This window comes from Zootoca vivipara, chromosome 15 (genome assembly GCF_963506605.1).
Source record: "Zootoca vivipara chromosome 15, rZooViv1.1, whole genome shotgun sequence".
NCBI lineage: Eukaryota > Metazoa > Chordata > Lepidosauria > Squamata > Lacertidae > Zootoca > Zootoca vivipara.
This window is the reverse complement of record NC_083290.1, coordinates 7,851,959-7,874,812: the sequence shown is the minus strand read 5'-3', so window position 1 is coordinate 7,874,812 and position 22,854 is coordinate 7,851,959. Positions and strand designations below refer to the sequence as shown.

The window sequence follows — 22,854 nt, the reverse complement described above, 5'->3', positions numbered from 1 at the left end:
GTGTATAGAAATGAAGCCTCTGTGAGGGTGGGTGTGTGTGTCCGCCCCCCTGCCCCCGGTGTAGTTAGCAGGGGATGGTAACCAATGAAGAATGCAGCTGTTTGGAGGTGTCCTATTAGGAGAAACACAGTCCGCTTCCCACGAGAGTTTTATCTTTGTTAATCTTCACATTATAGACTAATCCCCTCCCTTGTTTTTAATGAAAGCAGTATGGTTAAATAACATGAGCTGTATGAAATGATAATGGGGCAATAAATATGAAAAAAGCACTAGAACACCAGGCACAATGCTCATAACGTTTGGCTGCAACAGTCATTTATCCGACTGAAGTCAGTGTGTTGGGTGCCTAATGTGAAAGCAGGATATCAGCTGTGGGTTGCAATCCTAAACTGACATGCCTACCTGAACCCACTGGGATGTACTCAAGAGTAAACATGCTTAGGATTGCGCTGCACTTCTCCAAGACGGTGACTCACCAGGAGAGTTCAAGGTGGCCACAGATATAAAACTGGGCTCACTTCCACAAGTGCTGAAACTTGTATTCATTATTATTATTATTATTACTACTACTACTACTATTATTATTAATTTTCAAAAGCTTTATTGAACAAATAGCAAACAAGAAAAGCAACATGGCATTAAGCTGTAAATAAAATTAGTTAGACCCTTCAGGAAATGGGGGGGGGGGAAGCTGCTGTCTGAAACTTGGATTCTTGAGAAACTCCACTGTCGAATTTTAAAAGCCATTAATAGAACAAGTTTCTAGTGCCCAGCTCTAGAGAGATGTTTCAAAATGTGTGTCAGAAAGCAAATGGGACCTATGCCAGAGAAATGAGTTTCATCCGGCAAGGTATATGTAGATGTGCTTTGTGAGGGTAACTGATCTTTCAGTGACTGCTACTTCCTACTGCCTGCACCACTGCCTACCCTATTTCTTATTTTCTCATCTATTTCTTTAACAAGGAAAAAAATGGATTCCTGAACAAACCTAGTTATTGCAAGTTATGCCGAATAATGCAAAAGCATGTAATTCTGCATACTTTTCATTAGAATATATGAATTTCATCGTGGCAGAATGTTTGGTTACAGGATGTAACTGGCTTGCTTCTATTACTTTTCCTGATGCTCCCTGGTGTAGGAATGACTCCCTCTGCATTTGTTAGCAGATATAGAATAGTATGCATTTTTTTAAAAGAATGATTACTTACTGCTCTGGGTTGGTTCCCAGTACCGCAGAGGAAAATGTAGCTCTATAAACCATGATTCTATGTATTTTTGCTATGAGTTGTAGAGTGATTAAAACTTGGGGGGGGGGGGAAATGCACGTAAGAAGAAAATTACTAAAAAGCATACTTTCTTTGTTATGTGTTGCAGCCCCATATCCTTTTGGAAGATACATTCTCAATTTTTCACCCAGGAGGGAATGTCTCTTCTAAGACAGCACTTGCAACCTTCAATTTAAGTACTTCTATAAAAAAAATTTTTTAAAAATTAAAGATCTACTGCTGTATTAATCAGTGCACCTTTTTAGTCTGTCAAAAGTTTCTAATCATCTGATTATATATATATATATATATATATATATATATATATATATACACACACACACACACACACACACACACACACACACACACTGCTAAACTATTCCTTCTCAAATAAATGTGTTTGTTTGGGCTGCCTCCAAACAATGCTCAAGGGCACGAGAGTTCCAAACCTAAGATTTGAAGCAGCAAAGATACTGCTTTAGCTGGGTTATGGAGGAGGCGGTAGTCTTTACCAGATGAGCTTTACAAGGCAGAACTAGCACCTCAAATTTCACCCAGAAACTTGGGGGGGGGGGGCTGAACTTGTAGGAGAGCCATAGATACAGTCATGGGCAGTTTGTAACACAGAGAAAAATAAATTTTACCAGATCTGTCTGCTGAGAGTTGAGCATCCTGAGGATGCTTCTGTTGAAAGGTGAGATATAAATCGAAAAATAACTATATAGAGTTCTTTTTTGCAACTCTGGCTTAAAAAGTAGGTTTCCTTTTGTTTCAACTCAATTGTTTGGTTGCAGAAGCTAATTATTTAGCTTATTGTTTTAACAGTACTAATACAAGCTTCAGTGTCACTTTTAATGGTCCGTGCAAGCTGGCTTGGTTCTTTTTACATTGGTATCTTGGTTTAAGAAAAGCCCTCTTTATGACCTATTCGGTATAAGAACTTCGGAAAACTGGAAGTAGTGTTCCGGTTAGCAAACTTTACCTCAGTCTAAGAATGGAATCCGAACAGTGGAAGGGCACCGGCGGTGGGAGGCCTCATTAGGGAAAGCGCTCCTCGGTTTAAGAACAGCTTAAGTTTAAGAACGGACTTCCGGAACGGATTAAGTTCGTAAACTCAGATACCACTGTATCTGAGTGACTTGAAATAGACATGGCTAGGAGATGTAAATGATGACCCCATGACATGCAAGCAGTGGGCAGGTGCAAAAGTAATACAGCTCAGGTGTTAATGGATACACCTCTGCTGATCACTCAAGGATAATTTGCTTTGAAGAGAACTTTAGCTGACTAGGGCTTAGTATTATCAGTTTAAAACAATAAACAGAAAGTACGTTTTGCAAAAGTTTAGCTTCTGGTTTCCAGAGATGATGTCGCTAGCCTTGAATTGGTCGGGCCAGCTGCTGACATAGGGCATCCTTGAGCAGCTACCCTGGTGCCTACCCTTGGCTAAAATTCTGGGCCTTGCTGAAGAAAATATTGAGGGTCACCATGTTTTTGTGGCATCTGCCATTTTGGTCTCCTCCACAAACATTGCCCTAGAGCAGGCATCCCCAAACTTCGGCCCTCCATATGTTTTGGGCTACAATTCCCATCATCCCTGACCACTGGTCCTGTTAGCTAGGGATCATGGGAGTTGTAGGCCAAAACACCTGGGGGGCCGCAGTTTGGGGATGCCTGCCCTAGAGCATCGTGATAGAAACAAAAATAGCTTATGTCCAAAGGAACCTTTGCCATGCATTATGTTTCTTTTATAAGGGAAAAGTCTGGTGCTCTCTCATACAAGGAGACACGCACACAGATGACAATGAAGGGGTTCCACCCACCAAAAAGGAATGCTGTTTGCTAAGGCCCTGCTCAGACCTGGAGAAGAGCCTGGTATGTTTAGTATAAATCAGACCTATTTATCTGAAGTACTTGTAAAAGTTGTCTTGGCTTTTCTTCAAGTAGCTCAGGGCAACACAAATGGTTCCCACTGTTTCCCATCCCCTCTTTAAATTATCATGATGACATTACGAGATTGTGTAGACTGAGAGAGGGAGAGGGAGAGATTCCTGCCTGAGTACAGACTTGAGCCCAGTCAGTATCTGACCACTTTGTCCTCTGCACCCCAACAAAGATGTGCATGTTTTTCTGCCATTAGTTAGCCTGCACATGCTGGTGCCATATTCACAGACGACAGGCCTCTCTTGGGTAGCTGAGTGGACCCGCTGTCACCTGAGGCATTTACTAGGCCACCAAACACCTACTGCTACTTGCAGGAACCAACATTGTGGGGCCAGGTGCTGGGTGGTTGCTGTTTGTTTGTTTGTTTGAATATTTCTAAAGCACCTAAAATGTTCTAAGCACTGGAATGAGGAGGGAAGAGGAAAGCAAGCATTGGAACAGCTACACCTTCATTAGCTGACAAAAGGAGCCATGTTGGTCTCCCTCTTGCCATCTGTTGTGAAGGAATCACCTCTGTTTGGGGAAGGGGTGGAAGTCAGTGGCAGAGCATCTGCTTTGTATACAAAAGGTCCCATGTTCAATCCCTGTCATCTCCAGGAAGGGCTGAGATAGACCGCTGCCTGAAACCCTGGAGAACCGGTGCCTGTCAGTGTAGGCAGTACTGAGCTAGCTGGACCAGTGGTCTGGTTGAGTATAAAGTAGGTTTCTGTACTCTTTCTTATATTCCATAGTATTCTTCTTGAGAGGCAGGGGATGTAGCCTCCCAGCACCCCAGGTTCTCCTGACAGGGTGTGCCTCTCTAGCTTCTGCAGCTCCTTTAACTCCATGGGCCATTGTGGCTTCCCCCTTCCGACTCCCTTATTTCCCATCCCAATTGACTCTCTTCCCATCCAGCAGAGTAAGCTCACCTTGTTCACATTACCTTTGCAGGGCATGTCCATTGGTGGAGCTTAGAGGTGTTTCTTTTCTGACATACCTAGGGTTGTGGCAGAGCAGTTTGCATGAAACCAGTATTTTGACAGTTTGCTGGCAGAATGGAAGCTTTGTTGCTCGGTGAAATGTTGCAAGCTGAATAAATAAGATATGCCGTGAGGTTTTGCAGCAAGGCGGTGGGTTAGGGGGGGAGAGAGAGGGGGGGAAGAGAGAGAAAGGGTGGGTGGTTTTGTTTAAAATACTCCCATTTACAGTCAGTTAACCTTTACGTTACCTAAATGAAAATTGTACAAACCTGAAATTTTCGCTGATCGGGTTGCCTAGGAACATGTGGTTGGTTACCATAAGACAATGGATGCACTGTTACTGATAGGGCTATTAGAAATAGAGCCAGTTAGCAGCATTATCCTACATTGCCAGTTCTGTCTCGTGTAATTACCTGTTTTGCACCTCTAAAGTACCGCCCACCTTTCCTTCCTCGCTCTGATGGCACAATTCGTGTGCAAACAGTGCCAAAAGAAAAAACAATCTCTGCGGGATAAGAGATCCTTTGAGATATTCGGCAAATTTGGATGTTTTTACACAGTGGTGAGTTCAGGTGCTGTGTTATGAAGACTACATGGCCAAAATGGCGCTACTGAGAAACCAGAGGGAGTTATCAGGCTGCCTGCAGGAACCCCAAGACTTGGAGAAGTACAAAAATATTTAGGGGAGTATGCTAAGGGGCAATCCCCACTCTCCAAAAACAGCTCAATGAGGAATGGTAAGGCCCACTAGCCACAGAATGCTGATGGTATGTGGGGTGGGGTGGGGTGGGGTGGGCCAGGCAGAGGGCCTTCTTGGTAGTGGCGCCCGCCCTGTGGAATACCCTCTTGACTTAGAAGACATCTGAAAGCAGCCCTGTTTAGGGAAGTTTTAAATGTTTGATCTTTTATTGTGTCTTTAGTATTCTGTTTGGAGCTGCCCAGAGTGACTGGGGAATTATTATTATTATTATTACTATTATTATTATTATTATTATTATTATTATTATTATTAATCCCACCCCCACTGGCCAACTTTGACGGGGGCAGGGCCACTTCCTGCCACTCATCTGGTGTCATGGTGACATCAGATGACTGATAAGCGAGCTGTGGGTTGGGGGGGGGGTCTGCTTTGCAGAAATTGTGCTTGTGAAACAGCACCAGCTTACGAGCAGAGGTTTCAATCCTGCTGGCTGTGGGGAACGTCTTGGCGAAGCAGCACCCAGCAAGAACAGAAGCACCCCTGGCTTATCAGCTGACGTCATCCACTGATGTCAGCTGATGGACAGGCAAGTGGTGGTGTCCACCCCTGCTGTGACCTCTTGTTGCCGGTCTCACTTGTTCTCTTCAAAACCAAACCCAGGATGGGACTATGCAAATGAAGTGGTGCAACCATGCAGGTTAAGACTGGTTTAGTGCTATCTGTTTCTTGAGAATGTTGCAGGGGGCAGATTTTGCCCCAGCTCAAAGTTGTCCCTGACAGGCCACCTCTGCTTTCTCCAGTATGATTCAGTGACTGCATTTCACTTGAACCCCAGTAGCTTTCAGTTCATATATTAGGAAATGGATGGGGAAGGCAGGGGTACATATGCTGAGGATATTGACAATAAACTTTGCAGGGCTACATAGAAGGAACTACATATTTTGGCAAGTTTATTATCGGGAGTCAAACTAGATAATATGTGAATTTCATGATTGCATTTTATATCTTCTTTTGTTTGTTAAATATCAGCCATTGCTAAATATCAGACCATTGTTAAATATCAGACCATTGCTGGAGAAGGCAATGGTCAGAATTGAGACTGCTAAAATCCCTTATAAACTGCTTAATGCTGCAGTCCTGATCCTGATCCTCTCCCCCCCCCCCAATCATGCCTTCTGTTTAACAAACCAGAGACCTGAAATGCAATCACGCATAGCATACCACATACTGCCTAATTTGGTCCTAAGTGGCGGTCTAAATGAAAAGTCAGGTGAGAATCAGACATACCTTTTCTACTCTGTCTCTTTCACATGTGGTGGCAAGCCTGAGATTAGGTGCTCTAAATTTTCTAGTTTGCACCCAGTTGCCAGAACACTTCCTTGCTCCTGGTCTGTTCCCTGGCTCACATCAAAACACCTTTTCCCTCCAAGCATCCCACCTGGTTTGGGCAGCTAGAAATAGTTCTTAGTTTGACCTTGTGCCCTGCCATTTTCTTTTGGCCATAGTTGGTCTTATGCACTCTTCAAAGGTTATTTCAACGTGATGAAAATTGTATTAAGCTTCCAAAGGTACCAGGAGTAACCCTTTATTGGTACATTGTACAGAATCCCAACCCCAGCACAAATAGGAATTTTCTTCCCGCACAAACCCAAACTGTTAGCAATATTTGCTTGTAGAAAGCAAATACTGAATTGCTTTGCAATAAGGTTGTGTTGGCAACTAGCCTTTGATTTCTCCAGAACAATGAAGTGTTTTGAAAGGAAGAGCTAATCAATCAAAACAACAGTAGGAGAGACAGTAGGAAGTTACTGCTGTCAGGAATTTGTGTGTGGAGATAAGGTAACCTTGTTGGTGGTCCACTGTGTATTGTTTTGTATGTCTACACGAACGCTCATGCTTATAAATGTTTAAGAGGTGAATTACTCATCCAGCAAATAACTAACCAATGTAGTCCTGGGTGGTAGAGTTGCAGTACTTGTTATTGGTGTCACAGGTATTCTCAACAGGTGTCTGTTGCAGTCATTCTCTGTATGGCAATTGCATTAGAAATGATAAACATAATAACATCATTTGGAGTGAAAATAAGCCCGGTTCTTGTACAACAAAACAGCAATAGCTGCATGTTTATTTCACAAGTAATCACTTAGAAACACACTAAAAGTTAATACAGCTTAACTTATGGGTTGCAGCTTTTAGCTCTGTGACCTATCCACACATTATCTCTGCCTTAGCTGGGTTTGTACTGTCTGCTTTCTGAAGTCACATTACACATATTTACTCTTTGAAAATCACTTTACACCGCTGGCCTATTTTTAAAGTTCACATTTTACAGAAGAGCAATGCTAAAAATAACCCCCCCTTCCCCCACAACTTAACCAGATCAGTTCAGCATTTGACATTTTACATGAATTCATTTGCATCTCATTTGTACATGTTTCTGCTTAATAGGTGGAATGTAAGAAAGCACAACCTAAAGAAGTGATGTTTCCGCCAGGGACGAGAGGAAGGGCTCGTGGATTACCATATACCATGGATGCTTTTATGCTAGGGATGGGAATGTTGGGTAAGTGTGCAATAGATGACCCATCGGCAAGAATGTGTCTGTGTTTTCTGTACGTATTACAAAGCTCAGAGCTGCCTAAACTGTTGTGTGAAATAGACGAGCAGTCAGCAAGAGTCTATATCTGTGTATTTGGTACCTGTTCCAAGATTTGGAGGTTCAAAAATTGCGTGACTTGTGCAAGATACAGCGGTGTGGACGATGGGGGCTCAATCCTTTCTGTGGTAAAAGGCGATCGCATGCACATGCACACTCTGGAATACCCAAATTTGCATTTAAATGGATGTTTCCAGTGGGCCCTTCCACACGCATTCACAAAAGCAGAATTAACTGTTCTCTTCCCCTCCACCCCCAAAGAATTGAGTCACGCATTCTTAAAGGTATCTTTGACAGTTCAGCACAGATAATTAAAAATCTTCATGGCTTTAAATGGCACAGAAGATGGAGAAAGCCCAGCGAGAAACATAATAGCGTGGTTGTAGCAATAATTAGAAGTTCCAAGGAGAGAGGACGGTATTTGAGCCCAGACCATTGTGTCCAGAAAGTACTAATTAAATGGGATAAATGGTATTTAATGCTGAAATTCTATTTGCGTGGCAGGTCATCTTAGTTATAATTGGCTCTCATTTGTTTCTCCTTAGCTGTTCTTCCTGTATTACCTGACAACTGCTTGATTGTAAATATAAAAAACTGGAGGGAGATCGGTCTACCCCAGCAGAGATGCTGATTATCCACCACTACCTCCCATCCCTTAAATGTTCAATTGATTCTCCTCACCTCTTTTTCCTTAATATCATTGAGGTAGTCCTTGGCCACTTCTGCTCTTCTGTCTGAGCCCTGAGTATTCTAGCTAATCTTGGGCTTCTCCTCCAACCACTGGGAAAGTCCTGGGCCTTGAGCACCTTATTCAAAAAATAACTAGATTAATATGAATCGATTTGAATAAAAGCATATTAGCTTGGATGTAGGCATTTCAGTTTTTCTTTGTGTTTTTGTGAGAGCGGAGAAAGGAGAAACTGGAAAAAAGAAGGGAAGACAAAATGGTGCAGTTCTCAAGTCCCTCTGTTCCCATATGTAACCTCACAAACTGTCGCAGGGACCGATCATATGAAAGGCTTTGCAGTGCAGGGTGTGCTACCTCCAGTGCCCTCCAGGTGTTGTTGCACTCCACCATCCATGATCATTGGCTATGTTCTGCTGGAGATGATGAGAGCTGTAGTCTAGCTAGACCTGTAGAGCATAATATTGGTAACTATGTGCCCACCAGATGTTGTCGGACTACAACTCCCATCATCCCTGACAACTGGCCATCCTGACTAGGGCAGACAGGAGGTGGAGTCCATCATGTGGGAGGCCCACAGGTTGCCCACCCCTGCTTCTGGAAATAGATAAAAGGAAAGCCTGGTAGGTGTATACAGTGAGAAAGCAACAACACTATAAATATCTCCCACATAAATACTAAAATAATATAAATGATTTACTTTAGTTCTAAGTTAGCATGGTTCAATGGTCAAAATCGCACCATTGTTTAGGGGAAATGTGATATGATCACTTGATTTAAATTACCCATTTTCTTGCTCATCTAAATCATTGATTACTATTATTTTATTGCTGATTTAAATCGCCTTAAACCAATCCACACTCCAAAGATCTGGAAAGAGTATTCAAAGCCAAGCTTACCACTGTTAATCAGAAGAAAGGTTTAACTCTGAGGCATATTTATGACTCAGTAATATTTGGGTTAACTCTTGGATTATTTTAGATATTAAAATAGAGCTGCTTGTGGAAGCTGCAGGCTGGCACCTCAGTTGAAAATAAGTGGCATGTATGGGTTTTGGCAGATCATCTCTTGCCGCACAGGTGCCTGTTAGTGCATGTAGAGTGCATGGATTCATTAAGAGATCCAAATTGGTTCTGTTCCACTGGTTTTTGCAGGGTGACTCCTAATGTGATCTTATTAGATTTTAAATCACCCTGACTTGCTCTGAATGAATGATTGATTCATGATGAAGGCCAGATGCTTAACTATCTGCTCCAGTTCTTCTCTGGCCCCCTCCACCCCTTCCCCAGCTCTTGGTTATTGAGGTGGCATCATTATGAAGCCGCCAAGTTGCAGCAGATAAGTCTGTCTTGTCCATTATGTGCATGTATCCCTAGTTGCCTCCAACAAGTCAGCTTCAAGGTCGACGGCTGTCAGCGGATTCTCAGCATGCAATCAAAATTTTCCATTCCTTACTCGTCAGTTGCACAGCAGTGAAATCCCACCCATGAACAGAAGAAGGGTGTAATTAACTCATCAAGCAAAATTAGCACAGGGAGACTGTGATGTGGCCTGATATTTAGCCAAAGACCTTTAGTCGCACAATTGCATTGCTGATTCTTGGAGAATGAAACCACGTCTTTTTATTTTATTTTTTATACCCTTGAAAGCATTGTCTCCAGGTTGGCAGCCGGCCTTCCTCCAAAGCTGGTGAGGACTGGAGTCCATACAGCTTGGCCAACCTGAGCTTGGATTAAAAAGCAGAATCAGTTCCCAGGATTGCTTTTCAATAGGTGACACATTCTGACTGAATGCTTTTTCTAGTCAGCTACTTTAGGAGTCATTCCAGAAGCTAGAGTGTAGATACAAAACATTTAGTCAGAAGATGCCTGTAGAAGAGAACATTTATATCAAAAGAATGGGTCTGGTACTCAGCAGCTCTGCTGGTGACCCACATGAGCTGTGGAGAGTTTTCATACAGGATATAAAGTCAAGGCTGCCTGAGATTATGCTCATTTGGGAGCTTCCCCCAACTGGGTCTTGGTAGACTAGCCCTGGAGTTTTGTAGCAGTGTTCAGTGCATAGGCGCCATGTCTAGGGGGCCCTGTGTGCCAGGGAACCCACAAAAAATGTTAGTGCTTAGCACCACAATAATGCTCTGACACAACATCCGGTTACCGAAAGTCGTGTCGGAGCCCTGACGCAGCCTCCCAGATGGTGTTGGAGGCCCTGCCAGGCCTGTGAACAGGACCTAATTTTCGAGACCCCGTGAGGCTGTCACGACATCGTGTTACATCACAGGCGCCATTGGGCACCCATAATCTGGGGCCCAAGTCAGCACCCCTGCTTCAGTCTCAGCAACTTGGATGAAGAAAGACAAAATAGCATGCCAGTTTGATTAGCCTCCCTCTCCCATGTCAGATGTGAAACTCATGGCTTGGTTGCAATCAAGCAATAGGTTAATTACCTGGAAAATTTGTCCCTGTGTCTGGTCTCTGTTAGCCCTCTGATTGTTACAGGGGCGGTGTGATATCACACCAATGTGAGTTACATTTGACTCTTAGAAGTTACATAGTGGGCCAAATTTGAGCTGGTGTCTGAAGGAACTGGGCTCAGGTTCAGAGAGGGTACATTTAGATGCACATTAGTCCAGTTCTGATCTTACAGCCAACAGCTGTTCATAATGGTCGGTTTTAGTACGAAGTGTTTTTAGCATACAGTTCACAGGGATGTTGAAACCAAGCATGGCAGCCAGTTTGCAGGTGTGGGTGTACTTTTGTGCTGCTTTCTGTTGTTTAATCAGATGGGGAAATGCATGAATGCCTACTTTACTTCCTAGCACATTGAAATTTCCTCTACAGTATGTTCAAGCAGCCTCTCCAATTTCATAGGGGACTATAGTAGAACAAAATAAAAGTTATGTTTGGTTAATCCTTCATGAAGATAAGGCCTTAACTTGAAACAGGTCTTTTAAAAAAAAAGAGTAATGGACCCACATCCCAGTCTCAAGGTGTCCTTTGAACATGTGATTTTTTACATGCCACGCCTTACCAATTCAAAAACTTAGGGTTCCCTTCTTTTGTTACCCCCCCCCCCCCCCGGCAGTGGCAGGCATCTTAGCTGTGACCATCTATTAAATAAAATACCTAAAGCTTCTAACTCACCACCTCCTTTCCCTCCCAGGCTACAAAAAGCTCTAGCCAGTAAAATTTATATCTCTGGACCACTGAAATACTACCTGATGTGAATGTCTTAATTCCAGGAAGTCTCTGACTGACTTTTTAATATTACTGCGGGAGCCAGACCACAGCTCCGCAATAGTGCACACGTTCAATCTAGCTGGGCTGCATTCATGCATAAAAGAGGCTTGTGCCCTTCAAAGAAAGTCATTCTTGTAGAGGAGATACTCCTTATGAGGGAAAGGAAAGGAAAGGGTGGCATTGGCACGAGTACACCAAAAGCTTGATGCCTTGAAGTCCCATCAGAAACCATCTCAGGCACCAAAATATTAGCTTTTAGTGTTATTTCCAGGTGACATTTTTTGCAGAACAGGAAATTGGACAGAGGCTTGAGCTAAGACAAAGGAAGGGAAAGGCTGAGTAGAAGAGAAATCTCTCCCCCCACCCCCTTCTTGGTCTTACTTTAGGAGTATAGTTTAGGTGATTAAGATGGCAGGAAGCATGGGGTGCCTCAGGCACTTGAAGCATACTCTTGAGGTTCATTTAAAACACGTAAAGGGTACATCTAAAAATCTGAACATTGCAAACCCAGTTCCACTTCAGCACCTGAGATTTAATTTTTGGGAAATGTCACAAGACAGCAGTTTTCTTTCCGAGTAGATGGGTGGAAGATAGGAGGTTTTACTAGCCTGGGAACTCAGAACTGCAAATAAATCACCATTTCACTGTAACCCCAGGGCCAATCCAGTTGGCCATTTCTCCCAGGACAAAGACTCCTCCTCAGCTGTTGCCTCCTGGTGGCATTGCACACTGAGCATTTTCTTTAGAGAGGGTCCAGTAGACAACCCCTCCCATGGACCCTTGGATTCTGCAAGATTTAGCAGAAACACTGCAACATAGGAAAGTGCCTTAATCTAGATGTGGCCTTGTGAATAGTGTATTAGATACCATGATTCAAGAAAAAAAATGCTTTTACTAAGCAATTAAGGCTATGTCTTGTGCACATGTATTAGGGATTAATTCCCACCAAAATTAGTGGGACTTTCCACCAAGTAAATATGCATAGGCTCTGGCTGCAAGTTTTCCCACTCCAGGAAAAAAGCTTGCAGCAAATTAAAAGGTAAACTAACTCAGCTGTTAAGTTTGAAAGGGCCTGGACATGTCAGGCTTCCGATCCTTGATTTCAAAATCAATACAAGCAAATTATTCTTTCCTTGACAAAACGGAGCTGGTACTCTCGGCAGTGGAGCTGCATTCTTATCTGAATGAGAAGGCGGATAGAGGGGAAGAGTTGATTTTCCAGGAGCCAAATGTTGAACACTCAGGTTCACACTGGGGAACTCTGGCAGCCGTCCACTTAGCAAAGCATTATCATGCATCCAGCTGCCTCAGAGGGTTGCCCCATAGGGGTGGCATTTGAGATCCAGGAAGTCTTTCCAGATCTGCTTATTCTCCCTTTGCCCCAACTGAGCAGGAGGCAGGGTGTCTGAGAGAGGGGCAGCAGAGTTGGGGTAGTTTTTGAGCCCTGCCACCTCTTTCTTCCCTGGTGTGCAGCAAGGACCAGGCTCCTCTTCTCCATTTGAGCTGGCTGCAATTATTACTGGGGCAACATGTGGACACACAATCACACAGCAAAAGGTCCGTGAGAATCAGGCAATGTGCAGACACAGCCAGTAGCACCTGTACAGGCTTTCCGGCTGCAACTGTGTGGCACTGATGCACACAACCCTTTTACAACAAGGCTTCTCATTATGGTTGGGGAATGGTGACCATCATGATGTAAAGCTTATAAAGATCCTCCTGTCTGTGACAGAGAGTGCCTCTCATCTGGAAACGGATTCCATATGCTTTGCACTCTCACATCAAGTCCAGCATTTTGGGGACATTTGCATCATGTTTAATGCCTCGCAATCCCCGACTTAGGGGCACTTCCCATAATTTTCCCACTTTCCTCTCAGGATCATTTTTCAGCTCCTCCCTCAGACATTGTGTTGCCTGCTACAGGACCAGCTCCAGCTTTTGAGGGGCAGTCTCTTGTGGCAGTGTGCCTCCCAGCAGGCTTACCTGCTGGTAGCAATGGACTGGAAGCTTGCGTTTTAATTTCCCGTTATGCTGTATGTTGGGCCGGTTATAGTGGGCAGTTTGAGAAACTTCTTGCTGCCTTTAACTTGGTGCTCGAGTCACTTTAGAGTGTAGCACTACAAATGTCAGAAGTCTCCTATAAAATTTGACGGTAAACTTGTGTTGAATCCCAAGACTTGGCATTTCAGGGGTGTTGGTGGTCCCTGAGTTCTAGGGAACAGTGCCAGTTTGGGCTGCATGCCCACACTAGCCTGAAAATCTGCAGTGTTTCCTATCTTGCCACAGCCATCTGAAGAGCAGGATTGCCCCAGTGTTTCTGTCTCTGGGTGAAGGAGAAAGAGTGGAGAAAGAAGTTCTGTTGTGAAAAGCATGTTTGATTGTTGATTTAGGTCTCTACTTTCATGGATAGGAAGTTCTCTCTTCAAGGGAGGTAATCGAGGCAAAGCCTTGATTTTTCAGTTTAGTGACAAGAGATAATTACTGCAAGATTGATCATTCGCCAGAAGTACTGAAGCAAATAAATTGCTCAGTACCCATTGCAAGGCAAGAATGGCGGCTAAATGGGAAATGGCGGATCGGCCTGCCTGCCCATAATTTGGCTTGATGAAGCATCCACATGGGCATGGTGTTAATGTGCTATTGATATTCAGCCAGCCAATTTCCCCCCGTGCGGATCAGGCTCTGACTCGTTAGAGCAGAGCTGGGCACTGCAGCGGCAAATGAAGAGGAAAATTGAAGTAATGTTGTATTATAAATTTATGATTTCATCTGCCTGACCTCGAGAAATGTTCTGTGATGGGATATATGGATGAGAACCACTATCCAGTCAGCTGTATATTTTGTCTTTGTTGTTGGAAGCGATGCAGTTTCAAGGAAGTATGAAGCAAGGGACTGGCGGGAGGGAGGGGGGAGTGACACAGGTGTACTTGTGGTGTTCAGTGATCCTGGTTGATTGGCTTTGAGCCTCTCTTTCTCTTTTGCTTTTAAATTGAAGGAAGTCTTGTAGTCCGTGTGTTCTGGCGCAAGATTCTTCTTACTCTGATCATCTTGCCACCTAAGGCTCATAACAGATAAAGTATAGCACAGTAGGTTAAAACATACAAAAAGTTAAAATACTGAAACAGGTTAAAATGCACGTCAACTTTCTAAGCATCTGGGTAGGCTTGTCTAAACAAGAATGTTTTTCATAGCCACTGAAAATAATACAGTAAAGGCACCTGCTTCATATCAATAAGCAGAGGATTCATTTTTGAGCAAGAAAAAGCACTTTTAGAGAATTGCTCAGAACCAGAGAAAGTTGGTCCTCACCTATTGTTTCTTGATTCTCCCCAACGCCACTGGTGGCTTTTCCCCTTTGCAGAGTCAATGAAAAACATGTGTTTCCCCACAGGAGGAAAAGGCACTTGGGGAATAACATTTTGGACCAGGAAAGGGGTTAACACTTACCATCTTGCCATTCCTCCAATTCAGATTGCCCCTCCAGAAGTTTGGAATTGTAACATTACAGTACAGTCGTACCTTGGAAGTCGAACAGCATCCGTTCCGGAAGTCTGTTCAACTTCCAAAACGTTTGGAAAACCAAAGTGTGGCTTCTGATTGGCTGCAGGAAGCTCCTGCAGCCAACCGGAAGCCGCATCGGACATTCGGCTTCCAAAAAGAGTTCGCAAACTGGAACAGTCACTTCCAGGTTGGCGGTGTTCAGGAGCCAAAATGTTCAAGAACTACGCTCTTCAAAGACTCTATCTCCACATAGGTTGGTCTCGAGGGTGATTCTTAGTATTGTTTCCTCATCGTTGTGTTGTCCCCCTTTCCCTAGTATTCGTGTGCATCACATATTCCTAACTGGCTCAGCATTTGTTGAAAACCCTGTAAAAGTGGATTGGGGGACTCAGGAGTCGTGCTGAGCCATGACCTGCACACATTACTAACTAACCCTTTGTAAGGCCAGTTTGACATCTGTATGCTGGAAAAGTCAATCTGCAAACATACTCAGAAATGATGAGGAAAATGTACCTTAATGCTAACCTTCACACAGGATCCAGCTTTGGAGAGTTGAATGGAAGAGGAGCAATACCATATTCTCCAATATTTCACTTCTGAAAATGGGGAAAGGCTTACAACATGCCTTTTTAAACAAAAACAAAAACCAAGTATTGCTACCCAAGCCGTCCTCTCACCACTGTATTACAGCACTACTCTGACTGCTCTTATTTGCTTTACAATTATTTGCCCTGCACTGTTTTAAAAGCTCAAAGGCTATTTGTTAGCGAAAGGTTTGTCAATGGTAGAGCATCTGCTTTGCATGCAGAAGGTCTCAGGTTCAATCCTCAGCCTCTCCAGGTGTGGCAGGGGGAGAACCCTGCCTAATACCCTGGGAAGTTGCTGCCAGTCAGTGTAGACAATATTGAGCTAGATGGACCAGCGGTCTGACTTCAGTATAAGGCAGCTTCCCCATGTTTTGTGGGGGTTAGAATATAATTATCCTACAGTTATTTATCAAGGCATGCACAATGACAGGCTGTGTCCTATATAGCACCTTAATGCTCATGTGTCCGCATCTACACGCATGTGCTTTAGAGACAAGATGTAGCTTCATAACTCTGAGAACTTGGGGTGGAAGCTGAACCCTAGAAAATAACAACTCTAAGAACACACATTAATTACATTTGACACAGTATTCCCGAAAGGCAAAAAAGGGACATTTGCCAGAGATAGGTACAAACAAAACCAGAAAATAAGCCAGGTAAACAATAACAGTTGGAGCATATGCTTTAGATATGCATTCCACATTTGCACAATATATTTTCATAGGGATCACCCATAGGAGCACTTTGGTGCTTGGAAAATTAAATATGTGAATCTGCCCATGAACTGTTCTTGGAACAGTGCTTGTATGTCCCACCCCTTTACTTCTTGTTGTTGTTTAGTCGTGTCCGACTCTTCGTGACCCCATGGACCAGAGCACGCCAGGCACTCCTGTCTTCCACTGCCTCCCGCAGTTTGGTCAGACTCATGTTGGTAGCTTCAAGAACACTGTCCAACCATCTTGTCCTCTGTTGCCCCCTTCTCCTAGTGCCCTCAATCTTTCCCAACATGAGGGTCTTTTCCAGGGAGTCTTCTCTTCTCATGAGGTGGCCAAAGTATTAGAGCCTCAGCTTTTGTTTTCTCGTTTGTCTTCCAGTGAACACTCAGGGCTGATTTTCTTCAGAATGGATAGGTTTGGATAGGTTCGATCTTCTTGCAATCCATGGGACTCTCAAGAGTCTGCTCCAGCACCATAATTCAAAAACATCAATTCTTCAGCGATCAGCCTTCTTTATGATCCATCTCTCACTTCCATACATCACTAGTGGGAAAACCAAAGGGAGTGACTATATTGTTATGTGGTCCAGCCGTTAATTTTTAGAACCAAGCGCCTCAAATTCAGTGTGACAAACTCATTACTCCATTGACCCTGAAGTGAGCCCTTATTACAGAATAAAATAGTATCTGGTTTCAAAATAGCACTTTACTATGAGTTTTTTTGGTCCTGATGGATGCTGGTGCCTTGGTCAGAACTGCATTTTATCAATATTGTTATTCAAAGAGACGGTTTGCAAAACTTACCTTTGAACGATCCAGTGAATTTCTGGCAGGATTTGCTTTGTGAAATGCATGTTAAGGAGACAAACAGGGTGTTTGCGTGCATTTAGAGCTAGTGTGCCTCGTTTGGCCATTGCTGTTTTGCTTCGTGTGCGCAGATCCATCCCGTCATAATTAGTAATCAAAATTCATCCAAGCGTTTAATGTTCCACCTCTAAATGATGATTAATAGCAAACAATATGGACGTCTAAATCTCATCTGAAATGGAGGGGACATGCTATGTTGGCAAAATAATTGAGCATGTTGCATTGCAGTGCAACAGCTCTGTAAAAATGAACACAATTGAAGGGATGAAACCTCAGCAAAAGAACAAAATTTGCATTTGGTAACAGGGCACTCCACGAGCTTGATCTCGGTTGAAACCAATGGAAAGATTCGCCCAGATAAAATGCAGAAAGCACTTTTGCAATAAACCCCTACTCTCAAGAACAGAGGTTGGCTACTTTCATCTTTAAAAAGTGTGTGTGTTATCCAGGGCAGAAGTTCTCACACTGTCTGCCCAGAGCATTACATAAATACTAGTGTGCCACAAGGAATTAAAGTTCTTGTGAGGCCAAAACATCCACCCACCAAGGTGATGCTGCATCCCAGCTCATTGTTCTGGCTTTGGTTCTTTCTATTTGCCTGTGCCAGGGGCAAGCCATTCTATACCAGGCATCAGAGTTGCTTCAGGGTGGCAGGCTCCAGTGGGCTCTACTGCCATTGCACACCACCAGGCTCTCACTGCCACCAGACACCCAAAACCCAGCAGCCGACACTTGCCACTACCAGGTGCTCACTGCTTCTTTCTACTCTGCCACGATGTCTGCGTCCCCCACCATGATCACAACCCCTACCACTGGGAAGCCCCTTGCACTAGCTGCAATGGGGGCATGGGCATGGAGGAGGAGGAGTGCCACTGGGGGCCTCAAGCAGCAAAACGCCCCAGACTGGCCCTGCCAGGCATGATTGAAAGATCCATTCACTCCCAATGAATGTAAACTTAGCAGAGTTCCTCTCAGACAAGGCTGACCACCTCCGCCGAATTCAGGTTTATATAAATCTCAACAAGATGGTGGCGGTGATGATATTTTTCCTGATGGAACTCATGGTGGCTTCCAGTTAAAATCAAGAACCGCTAAAAACAAAGAGAAAGCACTCATGAAAATACAATTAAACATTGATAGAATTAAAACTACAGACATATATTTGAAACATAGCAGTAATTACAATAAAACAAGCATGGCGCCAGCCCTTTCCCTAAAAGCAGTCACTTTCCAAAATCCTGTTGGAACAAGAACATATTCACCTGCCAGCAGAAGGACAGCAAGGAGGGAGCCAGTCTGGCTTCTTTAGGGAGGGACTTCCAGAGTCTAGGGAGGGAGCAGCCACCGAGAAGGCCCTCTCCTGCATCCCCACCAAGCATGCCTGTGAAGGTGGCAGGACCGAGAGGAGGGCCTCATCCGAAGATCTCAAAACCTGGGCAGGTTTGTATGAGGGAATGGGAATTTCAGACAGCTTAGACCTAAGCCATGTAGGGCTTTATAGATGATAACCAGTACTTTGAATTACAAAATAAATTCAAAAACAGATCTCCAAGCAATTTGGAACACCATTTATTACATTTAAATGCCACTGCATAACTTGAGTACTCTGAACAGTTTACTTTTTTTAAAAAAAGAAGCAGCTAAAATAGAATTCAGCCATAAAATAAAAATGTTGCATAAATATTAAGCAACAGAGAATAAATCAGTGAAAGGAATTAACGACAGCAACAACAAAAAATCTCCTGTAGCAATTGCAGACTTTAAAAGCCTTTAAAAAGCTAGGGAGAATTAAATAAGTAAACTAAAACCTCCCCACCTGGTGCCAAAATGAATTCAGGAAAGTGCTGGGGTCCCATAATGTCAGAATAAAATTTGACACTCACGTGGAGGTGGTCAGATTATCGGAAAGCTCTCTAGTAAGGCCAGCTCCAATCAGAAGAATAGTTTTGAGTGTGCGGTCATTTAATCACTATACCCTTCCCGCATGGATTTGCGGTACAGTTTGAATTCATCTCAGCAAATGCCTGTTCCCAAACACACATCTGCCATCAGAACAGAAAAGTGAGGGCCAGGGCAGCTTCTAAAGAAAGATGGGTGGGTAGGAGGAAGAGGGGGATCTTAACCCTTCCCGTGTCTGCCAGTTCTCCGCATCAAAAATCTGAAGCTATTTCCCCTTACCAGGCTCCAAAACAGAACTACTCAAGAGAGGGGAAGCATGATACATATATAGGAACCTTGCAGATTCTCTCTCTTAAATGTCCCCAGGTCCTGCATTATTAGCACTATGAGGGATATATGTGAGCCTTGTGTTTCTCTTGTAATGGTTTAATTTCACTCTTAGACTGTGTGTGCTACCCAGAGATACACTTTGAGATGTTGCAGGTGCAACTGCCTGTATTCCATGAAGGCAAATTGTGGTCTCTTTGTTGAATTTCAGTTTCTGGTCAAATTAAAATCTCTTGGTCTTCCCAGCTCCTTGATCTTGCTGCCTCTGACTCTTGGCTGCGTTAACAGTTGTCCTTCACACTCTCGGGATGAAGCATTACTAGTACCTTAATCTCCAACTGTCAATAGTTCTGAAGCAAAGTACATTTGTTGTAAGCTCTCCAAATGTCAGAGCAAACCTGTGTTATGTGCTTAGCCTAAGCGTTTGGCATTTACTCTTCCCAGCTGAGAAAAGTAGGCACAGTCCTTGGACTTGAGCTACTCGAGTGCATTTTAATTATGAGTAGCAGGCCTCAGACATGGAGATAGGCGGGCGGGGGGATGACCAAGAAAATGATGCCAGTCTCCAGGTGTTTCTTTTTTGAGGGGTGCGGCTCAGGGTGTAGAGGAAACATTTGCTGCAGGCAAAGTGGCAAAGCATCAGCCTCACTCTGCCACCTGCAAGGTGGGCAATATAATATAGAACAGGCCTACTTTACAGGTTGTTGTAAGGATTATTCAGATATTATGTGTGAAGCACTTTGAGTACGCTGACGTCATATATAAATGCTGAGCATTAACTTGGTATGAATTCTGTACAGGAACAGTAATCTTGTAATGTTTTGTACAAAGTCAGTTTTCTCTCCTTCATTGGAAGTTTGTAAGCAGAGGTTGGATGGCCATCGGTCATGGATTCCTGCATTGCAGGGGGTTGGGCTAGATGGCCCATGGGGGTCCCTTCCAGCTCCACAATTGTATGATTCTATTATTCTTCACCTGTCTTTGGTGTAATTTGATTGTATCCAGTGCTAGTCCTACTCAGAGTAGCCCCATTGAAAATAATGGCCATGACTAACTTGGGCACATTAATTTCAGTTGTTATCCTCTGAGTAAAACTTGGTTAGATATAACCTATTGGTATTTGTGCAACTTAAAATTCCAACATTTAAATCTTATTATTCTCTCTCTCTCTCTCAAACACTTCTACATTCAAGGTTACCCGAATTTTGTCGCAACCTATGGCCGAGGATACCCTGGATTTGCCCCCAGTTACAGTTATCAGTTCCCAGGTACGTGAAATTTTAATATGTATAATTTAATTGAGCAAAAGAAAAGGAAAAAAAAATTCCAAACACATGCTATTAGGGAACTTACTCATGAGCAAAGCATGCATAGGATTGCACTGTCAAGTCCATAATTCAACTGAGACAACAACAACTAAGTCTCTAAATGGAGGACCTTTTGGTAATGCTCAACGTGTCATTTTCTTTCCGGTTTACTGAAAGAAATGAGGGAGGGGGACCTGATTTCATTTTGGGTTTTAATTGGTACTGGTTATTTGTAAACAGAATTCCTTTGAAACAGCACGCAATTAGGTATTCTACTTCCCTTTTTGTAAGCCATGTCTTTCTCCCTGCCTGCCCCCCAAAGTTGAGCTTGTTTGTAGTGCTATGCAGAAGAGTCTCTCTCTTTCTTTCTCTTTCCCTGGCACTCTGCACAGAGATGAAGCTTCACCTAATACCTTCCCTCTTGTTTGTTTCTCTTCCCCTCCGCTCCCGTTTTGTGCAGCTGTCAGATCTGCTGCTTTTAGCAATCTCTGTTCAGTCCGTGTTTAATACCGCCAGTCGTCACTTTGAGAACTCCTGAGGTTTTGAAATGGTAGGCTGGCTGGCTTTTAAACATCCCCTCCTGCCGATAATGAGCAGCCCCTCGCATTTCATCTCTGCCACTATCAACAGGCAGTCGCTGAAACCAAACGCCCTGGATTTTGTTTTTATGCCAGCAATGCTTCAAGCTTAAACTGGAGATTCCAGAAAGTGTATGGTATGTGCAACCCCCCCCCCAAAAAAAAATCTTATCCACCTCAGGATAAGTAGGGTTGTGGAGCCAATTTCTGACCGGTGAGCTTGCTGCTTGCTAATAGCAAAGGCCCACCTGGAGACCACAGCAAGGAAACTGTTGCACTGCATGTTAAATTCATTAATGCGTGTCACAAAGTATGTGGTTATGCCACCTTGCCCTGCATTCTGTAATTGCGTACAAGGGAAATGATGGGGAAACAGCCTTTCTAAGGTTAATTAAGAAAACCAAGTTTAAGGCAGCTTCATTTTTAAAAAATCAATAGAAACCAAAAGAAAACCAGGTCTTATGGTAGAAATATTTTAGACCTCAAGGAAGCAAGTACAGCCTTAAAAACTACATAGAACAATGTATACTGCCAGGTTTATTTGGTTAACCATTCCTGAATTCTACAGAGTTGGGAAAGCTTCCCACCAATTTTTATTCTTATAAAACAAGGCCTCTTAAGAGAATTTTAGATTTTCCCCACTGACAGAGCCTGTCACATTCCCCGTTGCAACATTTTCCAAATGTTCCACCATTTCTGTCTTCATTTCCATGTCTTGCACACACACTTTTAGGCCCTGGCTAGATTAAATTATGGTGACCCACGATCAGATCAGTTTCTCCGAACAGGACAAATAGCGGCCGGGGATAGGATCATTTTCATAGGGGGAAATGGCACTGAAGGAAAGGGGTTAACCCCATCTCTCCCCCACAGTTGTTAAGGGTGGTTAGAACAAAAAGGGTTTCCAAGCTGCAAAAGGACCCTCTCCAAAGGATCTCTCCAGAGGCAAAGCATTTGTTCTGCCACTGAGGTGAATACTCTGAAGTGCCACAAACAATAACCTTATTTTGCATACTGTATTTTCAGTACCGTACATTGCAATGCAGTTGTGAATGTAATGGCAGTTATGGTACCAACTGCATGTTGCTGGGGGTCCTCTTCTGCTCCCACTTGGAAGTTCCTATGTGATCTTGGACAAGTCAGTGAACATCACCACTGTTTGACTCCTCCTTTTGTGAAAATTGAAGGTAGAGGAAACATAGGTGTGAGGTCATAGGTCATAGGTGTGTGGTGGGACAGACTAGGTTAGAAACTGAGGTGTTTAGGTGCTTTCAGAAGCCCAAATGGTCAGCTTGTCCATTTTGTTCTGTTTCCATTGAAACAACAACTGTGATTTGTTGGTATGTATTCCATTAACCTTGACTGAGAATTATTGCCTTTTCATTCTGCCTGACCACAAGTTCAGTGTATCTTTAAAAGCTTGCATACTCTTACACCAGTGGGTGTGTACGTAAAAGGTGTTTTTTAAATCACTGAAGTGCCGATTCCTCAGCTTGCAATAAAGAAACCCAAATATTTCTGCACTAGACTTGGTGGCTGTCAGCACCAGCTGCTGAATGTGACCCAGCGGAGCATTTACTGTGAAATTGAAGCTCTCGCTGATGGTAGCTTGGCCTGCTAGC

At 43.5% G+C, this 22,854-nt stretch overlaps 1 protein-coding gene across 14 annotated transcripts in view; it reads left to right on the top strand.

The window, feature by feature from the left end:
- The window catches only part of MSI2 (musashi RNA binding protein 2), a 410,355-nt gene that overhangs the window by 313,874 nt on the left and 73,627 nt on the right, over positions 1–22,854 (top strand). For all 14 annotated transcript variants that reach the window (XM_035139782.2, XM_035139780.2, XM_035139777.2 and 11 more), the window contains 2 exons: positions 7,320–7,434; positions 20,541–20,615. In XM_035139782.2, the coding sequence (XP_034995673.1) occupies positions 7,320–7,434; positions 20,541–20,615 (190 nt within the window). The remainder of the gene's footprint in view (positions 1–7,319; positions 7,435–20,540; positions 20,616–22,854) is intronic.